This window comes from Ceratotherium simum, chromosome 1 (genome assembly GCF_057802395.1).
Source record: "Ceratotherium simum simum isolate JZ-2026a chromosome 1, ASM5780239v1, whole genome shotgun sequence".
Lineage (NCBI taxonomy): Eukaryota > Metazoa > Chordata > Mammalia > Perissodactyla > Rhinocerotidae > Ceratotherium > Ceratotherium simum.
In genome coordinates this window covers 57,487,023-57,502,309 of record NC_141900.1, presented here as the reverse complement: position 1 = coordinate 57,502,309, position 15,287 = coordinate 57,487,023, and the positions used below count along the sequence as shown (strand labels likewise).

General features: G+C 39.6%; 1 protein-coding gene across 2 annotated transcripts in view; it reads left to right on the top strand.

Moving 5' to 3' along the window:
• Nucleotides 1–15,287, top strand: part of OSBPL3 (oxysterol binding protein like 3) — a 191,771-nt gene that overhangs the window by 123,145 nt on the left and 53,339 nt on the right. For both annotated transcript variants that reach the window (XM_004418908.3, XM_004418910.3), the window contains exons 6-10: nucleotides 2,610–2,777; nucleotides 3,380–3,503; nucleotides 5,276–5,379; nucleotides 5,583–5,675; nucleotides 6,746–6,902. In XM_004418908.3, coding sequence (XP_004418965.1) covers nucleotides 2,610–2,777; nucleotides 3,380–3,503; nucleotides 5,276–5,379; nucleotides 5,583–5,675; nucleotides 6,746–6,902 — 646 coding nt within the window. The remainder of the gene's footprint in view (nucleotides 1–2,609; nucleotides 2,778–3,379; nucleotides 3,504–5,275; nucleotides 5,380–5,582; nucleotides 5,676–6,745; nucleotides 6,903–15,287) is intronic.

The window sequence follows — 15,287 nt, the reverse complement described above, 5'->3', positions numbered from 1 at the left end:
GATCCCAATCTGGTTCAGATCTTGATCTGGCTATTTACTAAGCTTTTGGCCTTTGGCAAATTATTTAATCTCTGAAAGTCTCAGTTTTCTTACCCCACAAAATGGGAATGATTATAGTGCTCATCTTGTAGGGTTGCATGTAGAAAACTTGGCATAATTCCCAGCCCACAGTATGCTCGATAAGTTTAGTTATTGTGTATAATTATAGGTGGTACCCGAATGTTAGAAATTAGTTGAGAAAATGTTAAGATTCTTTTCCTACTTGGGCAAATTACTTGGAATATTAAGAATGTGGGCTGAGGGTTGGAAAAATAAAACCCATTGATAGATACTCATGAGATTATGAGCTCCCTGTCTTAAGATGTCCCTGTATTCCCCATGGCATATATGTGGTGTTTGGGCAAATACATGCTTAACACATACATGTGGTTGATTGGCTGCCCAAGACAGTCAAATCCATACTGTTTCCTAACCTAAGTCCCTGTCCCTGTGGGTGCAGTTAATTGTGTAAAGTGTTTCTCACCCTTGACACTATTGACATGGTGGGCTGGAGAGTTCTTTGCCATGGGGGCTGTCCTGTGCACTGTAGGGTGTTGAGTGGCATCCCTGGCATCTACTCACTAGATGTCAGTAACAACCCCCTTCCGGTTGTGACAACCAAAAAATGTCTCCAGACATTGGCAAATGTCCCCTGGGGGGTAAAATCACCCCTGGTTGAGAATGACTAGTGTGAAGTAAAGGCAGGAGAGACCTATAATCTTAAAAAAAAAGAATATTCTTCCCCGCCCCCCTTTCAATGGTCAGTCTCCTCTAGAATAATTTCGGTTATTTCTCCATGTATTTCCAGTGACTCTTAGTTTTGTGTTTTGATATGGTCAGGAAATAAGTTCTTGTTCATCTACTCTTCTAGTTAATAGAATAGAAGAAATTAATTCCTAGTTTTTAAAGAACTAGAATGCCTTAAAATACATTGAATACTAATATCGTGATAAACGTAGTTTACTGTTTCTCTGTGTTGAATCAGTTTACGTTCTGTTTGTGTTTCTTCTTCATTCTTTTGAACATCAGCTATGACTTAGTGTAGGTATGTGTAGACATCTGCGGGTCCTAGTTAATAACCTCAGAGTCAGGCATTTTTAAATGTGGGCCATCTAATCCCATTCTCTTAATTTATAGGGAGGGATCTGGGCAGCAAAGAGTTAAGTGGCTGTCCACCCATGGTCCTGTAACTACTTGAGGGGCTGGAACAGAACTCTGATCAGTTATTTAATAAAGTACTCTTATTATTCTGCTTGGTTTAACCAATAAAAAATGAGTAAAGATGAATGCTTTGGGCACTGCTTTTTAAGGGCCTCTGAGAGTAGCTCAGTGCAAAGGATGACATGAGATTCCTGTAAAATTCCTGTAACTGCATCTGGGAAATGAAATACATTTGAAGAACATAATTTAGGGGAGACAAATAGATGTGAGTCTGTTTGTATTGCTTCTTCCTATAAAGAGCACATTCAGTAGTACCTGGAGGGGTTTTAAGTCTTGTATGTCCTTCCAATCAACACAACAAACATAAGAGCCAACCTCACATTTCCTAAAGGAATGCTACCACTGCCTTCTGTTTCCACATCCTTGCTCTCAGCAGTGGCATTAGGAAAGGTTTGAACAGGATTGACCTGGATTTTTCTTCTTGGAAGTTAACCTACCATGCATCCTTTTGGGTTATTTTAAGTAGCCGCTTCATGAGTCTTTGTGTTCTGATATGTAGGTATTTATCATTTTTCATTTTGAAAATCTGAATACACTCATACATACACAAAAATATTGACTATTAAGAAATATCTATGGTGCATAGGTGCTTGTTATATTCTTTTTAGTACTTTTATGAACATTTGAAATATTTTAAAATAAAAGGCACTGGTTATGAACATTATTCTTCGTGGAAATTAGACATTGATAGATACTCATTTATGGAGAGAATGGCTAAATGTTTGTGTGCTTGTGTTTGAGAAATCCTGGAAATCACCGATAATACTTTGTCAGTTTTTTTCCATTTCTGAGAGCAGGAGAAATGTTCTTTTAAATAACATTCACATTCGTTAACATACATTCTTCAGCAATGTATTCTTTGTCAGAGAAGATTAACAAGGTTAAATATTTTAGAAAGAATTTACTAATTCATTCCAATTCAGAGAAGATTGATCTGAAGATTCTGAGTATTAACAGTTCAAAAAGAAACATGGTGCTAATATTTTCAGTAGAGATAGGAGAAGCTAGGGCAGGAGAACTTGGAAGTACTTTAAGAGACAGATATAAGTTTGAGTTTATTTGTTGTTTAATATAACTGCTACTGTTTTGCTTTCTTAATAATAGTATAACAATTGGACCCTTTCATAGGAAGCCTAAATATATAGTTTATGAAGACCATTTTTACTCTCCGTTTCCTCCTCAGACTTGTTCCCTTGGACCACATAAATGTAAACTAAGCCAATAAGCTGATATTTCTACATGTGCCAACATGAAAGAGGGGGTGTCAGGAGTGACCTCAGTTTGATAAATAATTGTTCCTCTCAGTGAGTGACGCTCTTGTTTCTTTCTTTCAATTTAACGCAATTTAGGTAAAGTCAGAAGAAGCCTTTGATGAGTGGGTATCCAAACTCCGCCACCACAGACTATTTCGTCAGAATGAAATAGCCATGTTTCCACATGAAGTTAATCACTTTTTCCCAGGATCCACCATCACAGACTCGACGTCTGGGGTCTTGGACTCCATTTCAAGTAGGAAGGTAATAATTTGCCAATAAGGAATCTACAAGGAAGGGATGGCTTTGGGTAGGGGAGTCCCATCTAGGGGGCTGTGTCTGAGAAGGAAAGGTTTGTGGGGAAGAGCAGGGTAAGCTTGAGCTGGTATTTAATGAGTCTGTTTGCCCAGCCAGTCAGAACCAGGGCCAGAGGAGAATCTGTTATCGCTGGGACAGTAACTGAAGAATAGCACGGAAGGAGGACTTTACTAGCCTTGGATTCTCCAGCTTTCTCCTGACCAGTTTGACTTTGGTTTTCTTATCTGGTTGTAAAATGCAGTAGGTACATTCCTAGCCATACAGAATTGCAAATTTTTCCAACATTTATATCATTATTTTGGTATTATTATCATTTGACAGAAGAAGAAATTAAGGACTGCAGTCCAGGCCTCATAGCATGCTATGGCCAAGCTGGGGTGACCCCCAGAGCTTAGGGTCTCCAGTGGAGTGCTTTGCTAGAAGCTTCTTCTCCATTACAGGCAGGTGGCTTCCATTAGCAACTAGCCCACTTTGTTATCCTTTACCCTAAAGTGTTCCCACTGGGCTCTGTTTTCATTTATAACGTGCTTTTGTCATCTGTGGTACAGTGTAGCAGTATATCAAAGCAGAATTCGTTTCAAACTGGAAGCAATCTGTCATTTTCTTGTGGTGGTGAGACACGAGTTCCAGTATGGTTACAGTCTTCAGAGGACATGGAAAAATGCTCCAAAGGTAGAGTGACTTGAAACCTCTGCTTCTTTCTGTCATGGCTCTTAGATTATACCGGTTTAGTATTTACACCTTGGATGAATTTGTATCCTTCCCCGTTGCTAGTCTATATTCCCTCTCATATTTTTCTTATTAAGTTTGCACTTGTGATTAACGAAAGACGCTTTCCTTGCAGAGCTTTATGTCCTCACCTGGGTGTGCATGCAGACAGATTTCCTTTTTTACTCTTTAAGTACTGATGCCTGATTTCCACGTGGGCCTACTAAATCACAATCTCCAGGGGTGAGGTCTGCACAGCTCTCTATTTTTTTAAAGCGCCAAAAATGATTCTGATGCACATCCAGGGTTGAGAATCACTGTTCTGGAGGTGAGTGGGTGAACCAAATGGTGATCCCCACAAAATAGGTGTCCTCTACCCTGTCTGCACATTAGAATCACCAGGAGAGCTTTTCAAATACAAGAATACCCATGCCCAGGCCCCTCTGCAGAAGAATCTTTTTAAATTGGTCAGAGTGGGGCCCTGGCATCACTAATTTTCTAAAGTTCCCCAAGTGATTCTGATAGGAGCCAGGACTGAGAACTCTTGCCACAAGGAAGCTCAGTGTTCTCAACCTTAATTAGCTAAGAATCACCCAGGGAACTAAAAAACAAAAAAATCACCAGTGGGATGGGAGTGTTGTGATTTAATTGTCTGGGGATGGGACTTGGATATAGGTAGTTTAAAAATTTTCCCCAGCTCATTTGAAAGTGTAGCCATGATTGAGAACCACTATTAGAGAAAGAAGTCAGGTAGTAGCCTTGAAAATTGCATTTTCTCCTGTTGAATGCAAGTATTATCACACCTGGGGCCATATAGGTTTGGTCCTCCCAGTAAATGTCACTCATGAGCTTCACTGAGTGACATTTTGGGACATTAGTTGTTGAAGTGTCGTCTCTGGACCAGCAGCATTGGCCTGGCCTGTGAACTTACTAGAAATGTAAATTCTTAGGCTCAACCCAGATAGACTAAATCAGAAACTGGGGGTGGATCCCAACGATCTGTGGTTTAACAAGTTCTCCAGGTGATTCTGATGGGACCAAAGTTTGAGAGCCACTATCTTAATGCATTTGGGCCATGATTGCTCAGCAGCAACAGCCACCATCATCCAGTGAACAGCAAATTGAGGACTGTCTTTTGAGTTAGTGACCCAGCAACTGGTCTGAGAATACTCTTAGGTCCTCTCAGGTCAGTCTGCAGAGGATCCACATGGTCCTCGTGCAGGTCCATGATCGACAAAGTTATCCTTAGAGACCAAGACAACCTTCCTTTTAATTTCATTCATTTAGCTTGTATGGGGTCCTTATAAGCAGATAGTGACACCCTGTTATTGCACTATTAGAAATGATAGTGGTGATGATAATAATAGCTGATTTATTTAGTGCTTACAATGTGCCAGCACTCTAAAAGCCCGCTGCATACATCAACTCATTTATCTCACAACTATCCTGTGAGCTTGGTGTATAATTATCCCCATTTTCCAGATGAGGAAACTAAGACATTATGTAATTTGCCCAAGATTTTAAGCGTATTAAAACTGAGACAGCCTGGTTCTTCACATCCATGCCCTGAACTGCAACAGTCTACTGCCTTTCCTGTAAAAAAGGAAGTAAAATTTCCTGTCCTTACGGATGTAAATCAAACATAGATAAATAAGAAAAGTAGCTGGCACTAACATAGTGAAGCCTGAGTGCTAAGATAAGTGCTTATGAATCCTTCTTCTGCCTTTCTCCCACAGACCTGGCTCACTGTCATGCCTACCTGGTGGAAATGAACCAGCTCCTACAAAGTATGGACGTCCTGCATCGGACATATTCGGCACCAGCTATCAATGCCATCCAGGTTAGCCAGAGCCCGCTTCTGTTTGCATTCTGGCGTTCTGCTTTCCTTTTTCCTCCCCAGCCTTTCACTAACAGTGTGATGTTGTCTGGTCGGTCGCTTCCGCCAAATTCGAGGGGATGGAGGTGGCCACTTGGCTGTGCATTTTTCCCTGTTGGTTTGGTGGACCTTACTGTCTGTGCTCTCTTTCCTGTTTTAACACAAAGGGTGGAGCTTTTGAAAGTCCCAAAAAGGAGAAAAGATCGCACAGGAGGTGGCGGTCCAGAGCTATTGGCAAAGATGCTAAAGGAACACTGCAGGTAACCATGGCCTCTCCTGACAGCCTGTTTTCTTCATTGGCCCTGCTCTCCGTGCCCCTTGGCTACTTGGACTCAAACAGGAGAATAGACAAGTGAATATTCTATAGTGAGTCTCTCAAATACCCTGTGCAGAGAGATGAATTCAATCACTTAGATTTTCTGGATACTAGAATCAGCATGTAATGGATACTGGGTAAGAGAAAAACAGCATGAGGTTGGAAGGACTGGAGCCGTTTCTAGGACTGTGGTTTCCCCCTCTCTAATGCATAGCCTGCCTTCCCTCTTCCCTGCTTGGGTGTCTGCTCTGACCCACCTCTTCTGCTGCTGCTCAGTGGATTCCTCACTCTTCTGAGCCTATTGGCTGGAGTCTTTGGGAGCAGGACATTGTGCAGACTCTCTTGCCTCCAACCTCCCAATCCCCCATCAGAGATTCATCCTGTCACACTAGCCATTGACTTTCCTAATGAACAGCTAACCCAGAGGCCAAGATTTGCAGCTCAGCCGTTGCATGTGAAATTGCGACTTGTTAGGGTGAAAATAAATCAGAAACTTACAGATAAGTCATCTGTTATACTCTTGTATACTCTGTGGTTCAAAGCACTTTATGGGTTGAACTTAAATACTTTAAAGTAAAAAGGGATTTGTGTACAAACATGAGAAGTTAGTTCATTTTGTAGAAGCACCAGGTGCAAATAAAGAAAACGTTTTCAAATCTATCCACTATTAACAACCTAGATACTGGATGATTATTGCCAGAAAGAAGGAATTGAGTATAACGAGAAAGAGCCTGGCAGCTTTAGCTGTCATTTTCAACCTGTGACTTTAATGCTGCTGTCATTTCCAAAAGAATACGTGATTTCTTGCCCATTTTTATTTTGCAAGAAGCCAGTGCAAGTTGCCATAGAAAGGGCTTTCCTGAGTTTTCATTTATTTTTTTTATAAGTTATCACTCAGTAGAAAGACTTACCTATAAAATGTTCCTCTCTTACTAGTTTCCAATCTTAGAAACAAGTAAATATTCTACGTAATTTGCATCTGAAAAGAAATATCTCCCTTTGGTATTACTTCAGGTTCCTAAGCCTTTTTCTGGCCCAGTAAGACTGCATTCCTCCAATCCTAATTTGTCCACACTAGATTTTGGAGAAGAGAAAAATTATTCTGATGGCTTGGAAACCTCATCAGAGTTTTCTAAAATGCAAGAAGATCTGTGTCATATTGCCCATAAAGGTAAATGAGTTTTCTTTTTTCCTAAGGTGTTTGGTGAAAATGTTAAATGCATGTCTGAATATGGGATGTCTTTGGAGAGGGTATCTTAGTTGGTTCATTTTCTGCTCTATTAAGATTTTGGGCAATCTGATTTTTATTTTATTTCCCTGGTAGTAGGGAGTGTATTGGCAAGAAGATTCTTTTTAACCTGACAGGGGAGAGAAAACAGTAGATATACTTTAAAAGCTGAGCAATTCATATGCTGCTGATGGGGGTATAAATTGGTACTTTTCTGGGGGGCATTATGGTAATATGTTTCAACTTTTTTTTAATCTGCCATCCAGTCATTCCACTTTGAAGAATTCATTTGTAAGGATTAATTTAAAATTTACCCAAATAAAGATATCCATTGTAGCACTGTTTATCATTTCAAAAATTAGAAACAACATCATTAGCGATTAGGGAAATACAAATTAAGGCCGTGATAAGATATTGTTATATGCCTATTAGAATAGCTAAAAAAACCCAAAAAGCAGAAGCAACTGCTGGTGAGGATATGTATAAACTGGATCTCTAATATATTGCTGGTGGCAACGCAAGATGGTACAGCCACTCTGAAAATAGTTTGGCAGTTTTATATAAAACTAAGCATATATTTACCGTACAAGCGAGTTTTCACATTCCTGGGCATTTATCTCAGGAATGAAAACTTCAGTCCACACAAAACCTCATAAATGTTCAGAGCAAGTTTGTTTGTTTTAGCCAAAAACTGAAACAACCCAAATATCCTTCAACAGATGAATGGTTAAACAAACTGTGGGACATCCATACAATGGAATACTACTCAGCAATGAAAATGAGCAAACTATGGATACATGCAACAAGTTGAAGAGATCTCAAGGGCATTATGCTGACTGAAAATAGGTTGCATAGCGTACGATTCCACTTATATGACACTTTTGAAGGGATAAAATTATAGAGATGGAAAAGTGATCAGTGGTTGCCAGGGATTAGGGACAGGGAGGAGGGAAAGGGGAAGAGTATGGGTGTGATTATAAAGGGGTAGCAAGAGGGATGTTGGTGGTGATGGAAAGTTCTGTATCCTGATTGTGTTGGTGGTTCTATGAATCTACACATGTGATAATGTTGCATTGACCTTTATTTACACATATATACACAAATGAGAGCACATAAAACTGGTGTGGTCTGAGTAAGAGCTGTAGATTATGCCAGTGTCAGTTTCCTGGTTTTGATATTCTACCATCATTATGTAAGATGTTACCACTGTGGGAAACTGGATGTAGGGTACATGGGACTTCTCTGTGCTGTTTTTGCAACTTCCTGTGAATCTATGATGATTTCAAAATAAAAAGTTTTTAAAAAATTAGGAATAAACTAAACGCCCAACAATTGAGGATTGGATTATTAAAAATGCAATATAATCATAGAATAGAATACTCAACAGCGACAGTAATAAAAATAGCTACCTTATATTGAGCACATAGCTGTCATGTCACATAATTTAAGTACTTCACATGCACTGTTTCATTGAATTCTAGCAGCAACCTATGGAGTAGGTGTTATTGTAATCTTCATCACACAGATGAGAAACCTGAGGCTTATGGCCGACCCGGTGGCATAGTGGTTAAGTTTGTGCACTCTGCCTTGGCAGCCCGGGGTTTGCAGGTTCGGATCCTAGGCACAGACCTACTCACCGCTCATCAAGCCATGGTGAGGCAGCGTCCCACATAGAGGAGCTACAACTTTACAACTATGATACACAACTATGTACTGGGGCTTTGGGGAGAAAAAAGAAATAGAGGAAGATTGGCAACAGATGTTAGCGCAGGGCCAATCTTCCTTAAAAAAAAAAAAACACGTCTGAAAGGATATACACCAGCATTTTAGTGGTAGAGGCTGGAGTGATAAGTACTTATTATCTTATTTCTGCTTGGCTTTTTAAAAATTTCATATATTTAACAGTTTTTTAAAGGAGAAAATGAATTTAAAATTTTTAAATGGAAGGGCAGTGCTTGAGTTGGGAGGAGAGATGATGTTCCCTCTGTTGCCTTCTTCTCGCAGCCCCATATTTTTCTTCCATCGCCTTATTGATTCCTTCAGCTCTCTTTTCCCTTAGCCTGCAGACCTAAATCATGTTGGTTATGAGGAAACCATTTCATGCTTTTTATAAATTCCTACCTCAAACTCTTGTCCTAGTTCCCATTAGAACTTTCTCAGTGTGTTGCAATGCTGGTGTGAAATCAATCTGTAAAATGGGAAGAATTACCTGCTCCACCCTTCAAAGCTGTTTGCGTACCCCCTGGTATGCTCTGTAGTATTAAAGGATCAGTTATAATTCAGGCATTGCATTTTAGGTTTTGTGGGAGGAAATTCCTATTAAATACCATTACTTTTTAATAATGTGAACTGTCTTTTAAAAAACAAGAAGATAATGCCTCTGCAGAAGGGAAATATCCTGAATTTTACCTACATTGAAGAAGCTGCTTCCTCAGCAGGACAGAGGTTGCCATTTTGAGTGGATCTATTGATCCTCTCCTCCTACAGGGGGCTCAGCCATGTGGAAAGTCTATATGGGCCTCAGCCAGTTGTTCTGTCTTTTGGGCTTTGTGAAAAACAACTGGCTGCAGAGCTGCTGCATGCCTAGACTAGGTCAAGGTTTGTGCTCCAAGAAAGGTTTGTGCTTATTCAACAGCAGCCTGTGCCCCATGGGCTTATGGACAGTGAATTCCACAGGGAGCCTGTGAAGCTGGGTTTCATTTCTGTAGTTTTAAAGGACACTTGCAGAGATGGAAAGATCTCTGGGAGTCCACACAGGCTGTACCTCAGAGACCTCATGGAATAAAGATAGTTCTCAGGTTTGCCTTGAGTCCCATGACCTTGTGTGCTGTCTCACTTCCATACATTCACACTCAAAGCATATTGACCTTTCTTCCCATGTAAGCCTGATTTTGTTACTGACAGTTTTTATTGTACTTTCTTGACTGCATCACGAATCTGTTGACTGATTCCGGAGCAGCTGCACTAAAGGCAAGAATTCCACTGATGCTGTAACATAGTCTGTGTTACCTACTTTTTCTTCAACTTGTTAAATGCATCTGAATTCTCCCTGTTTTGTAGAAATTAGATCAATTGGTAGACAACCAATATATCCCTATCATAGTTGAAAAAGTCCTTGTTATATATTATAGACTGTAAATTTGACTTTTATGGCATATCATTGAACTAATTCTCGTTGGTTCATGTGTCTGGCTTTGTGTGTATGTTGACACACATATAAGCAAACAGAAAACAAAATGTACTAAAACTTAAAAGTCATTGTCATTTATCATTTACATTGCATATATTATTATCTTTTACATTTCCCAAAAATGTATTTCATGGAACACTTTACCCATAAAATGCTTTAAAAAACAAAAAAGGAATTTCATGACTAAAAATGTTTTGAAAACACTGCTGACTATGGTCCTCTCTGCATTTACACAAGAAACAGTAAATATTAAGGCCCTGAGAAGTCCTGTAGCAAAGGAATCCGTTTAGCTTTGTTTAACTCAATGATTTTCAGTGTTATTTGGGAAATTTTCCCCCTCCCTCCAATATCTGTTAACACCGTAGAACTACAGTTCTGAGAAACATACCTCAGGAAATGCTGTAAATAGTAGGCTTTTTGGAGCTAATCCTGTGTACTGGCTGAGTCAGAGGACAGGCGTTCTAGGCCACCTCTGTTACTGACTGATCTCACTGGTTAACCTCTCTGGGCCTCAGTTGCCTCATCCGTTAAATGTCCTAAAGTGATTGTCCTGACTCTTGGCTCTCAAATTCTGTAATTATCTTCTATGAGTAGTTATTTTGCACTGAATAGAAATAATTCATACTGTTGCTTATTTTGTTACAAAAAGATTTTATGAGAGAGTGTTCTATTAGTAATAAAAACAGAAATGATCAAATTTGTTGAGCAGATTTAAGATGAGAAAGCAAGGAATAGTATAGGACTGTGGTCAGTGTGCTCCAAATGGAGGTGGATATTCACATGCTGCCTTAGAAGGGAAAACAAATGAAGTTTTACTGATACTTTTTCTGCAGCCTGTGGAAAGTATTTTCTGTGAGAGAAGTCTTAATTTAGACTTCATTAAATTATTTGTTATTCTTTTGTTTCTGGATTCTTTTCCTGTGTTGAGTTTTAATTGAATCGTCATTTTCTGAACTGTTTTGAGCTTATGGAAGCATTGAATAAAAAGCCCAGTATGTTACAGTGACATCACTTTCATAGATTAAAAGCTACAAGAGATACATGACTTAAAGAAAAGCCAGATCACATAATTTAGAATTCAGCATAAAAATCTGCTGAGCTATTGCATTTGTGTAAATTATCAGGAAATAAGGAGAACCATTTAATCATATTACTTAATATATCTAAATCAAAGAACCATTTGGGTAGATTATGGGTTAGAAAATATTTTAAAACCATGGACATCCTGTGAGGTTTGAAAGTTAGAGGAAACAAATTACAAAATATCAACCCACCCCAGATATTTTAGGTATGTTAACATTTTAAAGAAAGTTCACTGAAGTGTGGTTTTGATTAAAAAGAGGAAGAGTCCTACTGTGGGTTGGGTGCTATACGATAGAGTGTTTTCTCACTGTTTCCTTAAAACACTCTTGAGATATGGGCATTACCCACACATACAGATGTGGAAATGCAGGATTTGTCCAAAATCTAAATGGCAACTTAGTGGTAGAGGTAGGACTTTGGTTTGCATTCGCCTTATTACAAGATGTCTTTCCCTTCTGCCACCTCCCAAGAGGTAGTGTCCATGGTATTCATAACTATCTGCCCAAAGATCTTATTCTTTTTTGGGGCCGAGAAACTGCTGAGGAGGAGGATGATAAACAGTAGAGCTCAGGTAAATTAAGAGTCCAGGTATCCTTCAGTGCCACCTTTCACCATCCAAATGTGCTATCTACACTCTCACCATCTAACTCAGTAAAGAACAGCCTAGAAGCCTGTAGAAATGGGAAAGGTAGTGATGATCACCAAGAGTCAATTGTATGATGCTTATGGCCGTCTGTTCTGACAGAAGCTCAACCTGTGTCCCACTCTATTAGTACAACGAGGGGGTCTGGGAAATGGCTCAAAGCAGTCTGGGAAAGAGATGAGTAGACAGAGATGCCATAATTGTCTTTCAGTATTTGACCACCCCAGAAAAGAGGAAGTAGTCCTGTTTGACAATGAGGAGACACCGAGGCAAATGTCGACGTAGGAACAGGAAGGACTTTCTTACTCCCCGAAGAGTCTAAAGACAGTGGACTGCTTTAGGAGACAGCGGATGCTCTGAGAAGCATGGGCCCAAGCACTGTTTGGCGAGGAAGTTGGAGATGGAGAGGACTTGGTCGTTCTGTAATGGCGGGTGGCCTTAGTGATCTTTGAGGTTCTTTGTAGCTCTGAGCATCTCAGACTTTGTGTGTGGTTTTGTTTATTATCAGATATCCATAGATGTGATACACTCATTTGGATCTTTCTATTTTTTTAAGCTTTTTATTCTTCTCTTGAATTACGTGGGAAATTAGTTAGAAAACACTCCTGTCACAGAGAATATTCCTGACCTCTGGGATCCTGTGTCTTTATTGATTAATATAAATGCAGTCTCTGTTGAGCAGCCTCTAATCATTGCTCTGTGTGTGCTGGATCATTAGGCCTCTGTGAATGACTCAGTGTCCTCTGAGTGGGTCTAAACAGTCATTTAAGAAACTTAGTGCATGGGGATCTGGTCTTCTGAGCCCCTTTGTCAAGTGATTTAGAAAACGCTTTAGACTTTAAATGAAGTAAAGTGACTATGTGAGTTTCTTTTTGCTTATTTTATGCCCACCACAGTCTTGTCAGCTATACATTTTGAACCAAATGATGTATATTCTGCCAATTTTTAAAATTTTAGTAGGAATCTTCTAGTTTGGTTGAACACCTTGCTTTACTGCAGGCCATCTGAAAGCCAGAGGAATTGATTTGGTAAAGTGGCAGCCAGCTGAGTGCCACATTTATTTAATTTAGAGCAATAAACATGACAGTGAAGAGGTGTTCCCCCAGGGACCCACTCAGGTGCATGTATCCTATGGAGTTACAAAGCAAGAGGATGAGGTGCCCATTTAATAGGACATAAAATGCAGTGAGTTAACTCTGCTCACTGTTGGAGAAGGCTGCTCTTCTACTGCTCCATAGATTCTAGTCGGTCCCTCATTCATAGAACCTCTACCCTGCATGCACTTATTTACAAGTGTTGTCCTGGCAAGAGACCACAGCATCCTCCTGAAGCTGCCGCCCATATTTCAAGAGACTGCAGTCGCCACTGCTTTCATCCTCATGAGTCTGTTTCATCACCATCGCTATCATTATTGCAGTAACATTTATTATTTATTATGTGCTATGTGTTAGGTTAAGTGCTTTACCTGCATTGTCTTATTTAATCCCATAACAGTCTTATAAAGTAAATGCTATTATTATCCCCATTGACACATGAGGAAACTGGGGCTCAAGTACATCATATACTTGTCAAGGTCACGCAGTAAATAAATATGGAGCTGGGAAGAATCCAGGGCTGATTTTGGAGCCTACACTGTTGGTCACTGTGTCGTGCTGCCCATTATTTTGCTTAGTGGAATTATTTCAATCAAAAAGCTAAGCATGTTCCATAGACATTGTTAGAAAATTTTGGTACCTATTGACCTTTGACCTGTCTTCTGTCAAGAGAAGCACCATAATTTGTGTGTGTGTATGTGTTTAAACAAATTGCTTATTTGTACCATAACTTTGTGAAGATGCTCTGAATCCATTGCTAAACACCACAACCTCAGACAAGTTCGGCAACGACTTGTGGAGAGGTTCAGTTGTCCTTGTGGCTGTGAAATGAGCAAAGTCAGTCAATAGTGCGTATTAAGTTTCTGTGACACTAAATAGGCCACTCTTGAATAACAATACCTCTAAACATGCAACGCTGTGGAATTCAGCAGTATGCCAGGCCATTTGAGAAGTATGTCTCAGTCTCTTCCTTCTTCCTACCCTTCTAAAACAAAATATAATAAAGGAGATTGCAAAGGTAATATTCAGATGTGATGTCCATGATCAATAATTTAGATAAGAGTTTCCTCATCCCTAAGAGATAACTCATACATGTGTGTCAAAACTTGATGAATTTTTTGCCATATGTGTTAATGGTTTTTAAAACTTCAGTTCGGGCATCTTAGCCTAATGGTGCTAAGCTGTCACTACTTGAATTCTCACTAAAGTGAACAGAGTAACTGAATGCCAAGTTTAGAGGTGGGGAATTATGGGTCAAGCAGCTGACAGGACTAACAAGGAAGAGAGTAGGTACACCTTACTTTGAAATAATTTCAAAGTTACAGACAAGTTGCAAGAATAATACAAAGAACTCCCATAGATCCTTTATCCACATTCACCATTTATTTTATCTCTTTCTTTCTACGCACACATATGCGCACATACGCCACGTGTGCATTTTTCTGAACTGTGTGAGAGTAGGAATCATACATCGTCATGTCTTTTTTTACGCCTTTATACTGTAGTGTATTTTTCCTAAGAATAGGGATATTCTGTTACTTAACCGTAACTTGGTTATGAAATTCAGGAAATTTAACGTGGAAACAGTCCTGTTAGCTCTTCCGCCTTCCACATTCAACCCAATAATGCCCTTTGCTAGCACTTCTCCGCTCCAGTACAGGGCCTAGTCCATGAGTGTATATTGCATTTGATTGTCATGCCTCTTTAGTCTCCTTTAATTGGGAGCAGTTCCTCACTCTGTCTTTCTCTTTGATGAAATTGACGCTTTTGAAGAATACAGGCCAATTTTTAAAAATAGGATGTTCCTCATTTTGGGCTGACATTTCCTTATGATCACATGCAGATTGTCTCTCCCTGGCCAGCACACAACAGAAACGACCGTGTGTCTTTTTCAGGGTGTGTTACATCCCGAGGCACACAAAGTCCCTCTGAGTCTCACTGGTGCTTAATTTTGGTCATCTAGTTAAAGGGCTGTCTTGGTTCTCCGCTGCATTGTTACCATTTTCTCCCTGACAACCAATAAGCTTTGTTTTCAAACATTTCCTGTCTTTGAGGATACAAACAAAACTAAATGTTGATAATTGAGAATCCAGTAATGTAGTCCTTTCAAGTGTCAAAATATCTTGATGATCAGTCATAAAATCATGGAATTTTATAATGAATTAGTGGCCTTATAATTGACAAATTGGTGTGATTATATATTTTTTTTGTGAGGAAGATCAGCCCTGAGCTAACGTCCGTGCCAATCCTCCTCCTTTTGCTGAGGAAGACCAGCTCTGAGCTAACATCTATTGCCAATCCTCCTCCTTTTTTTTTTT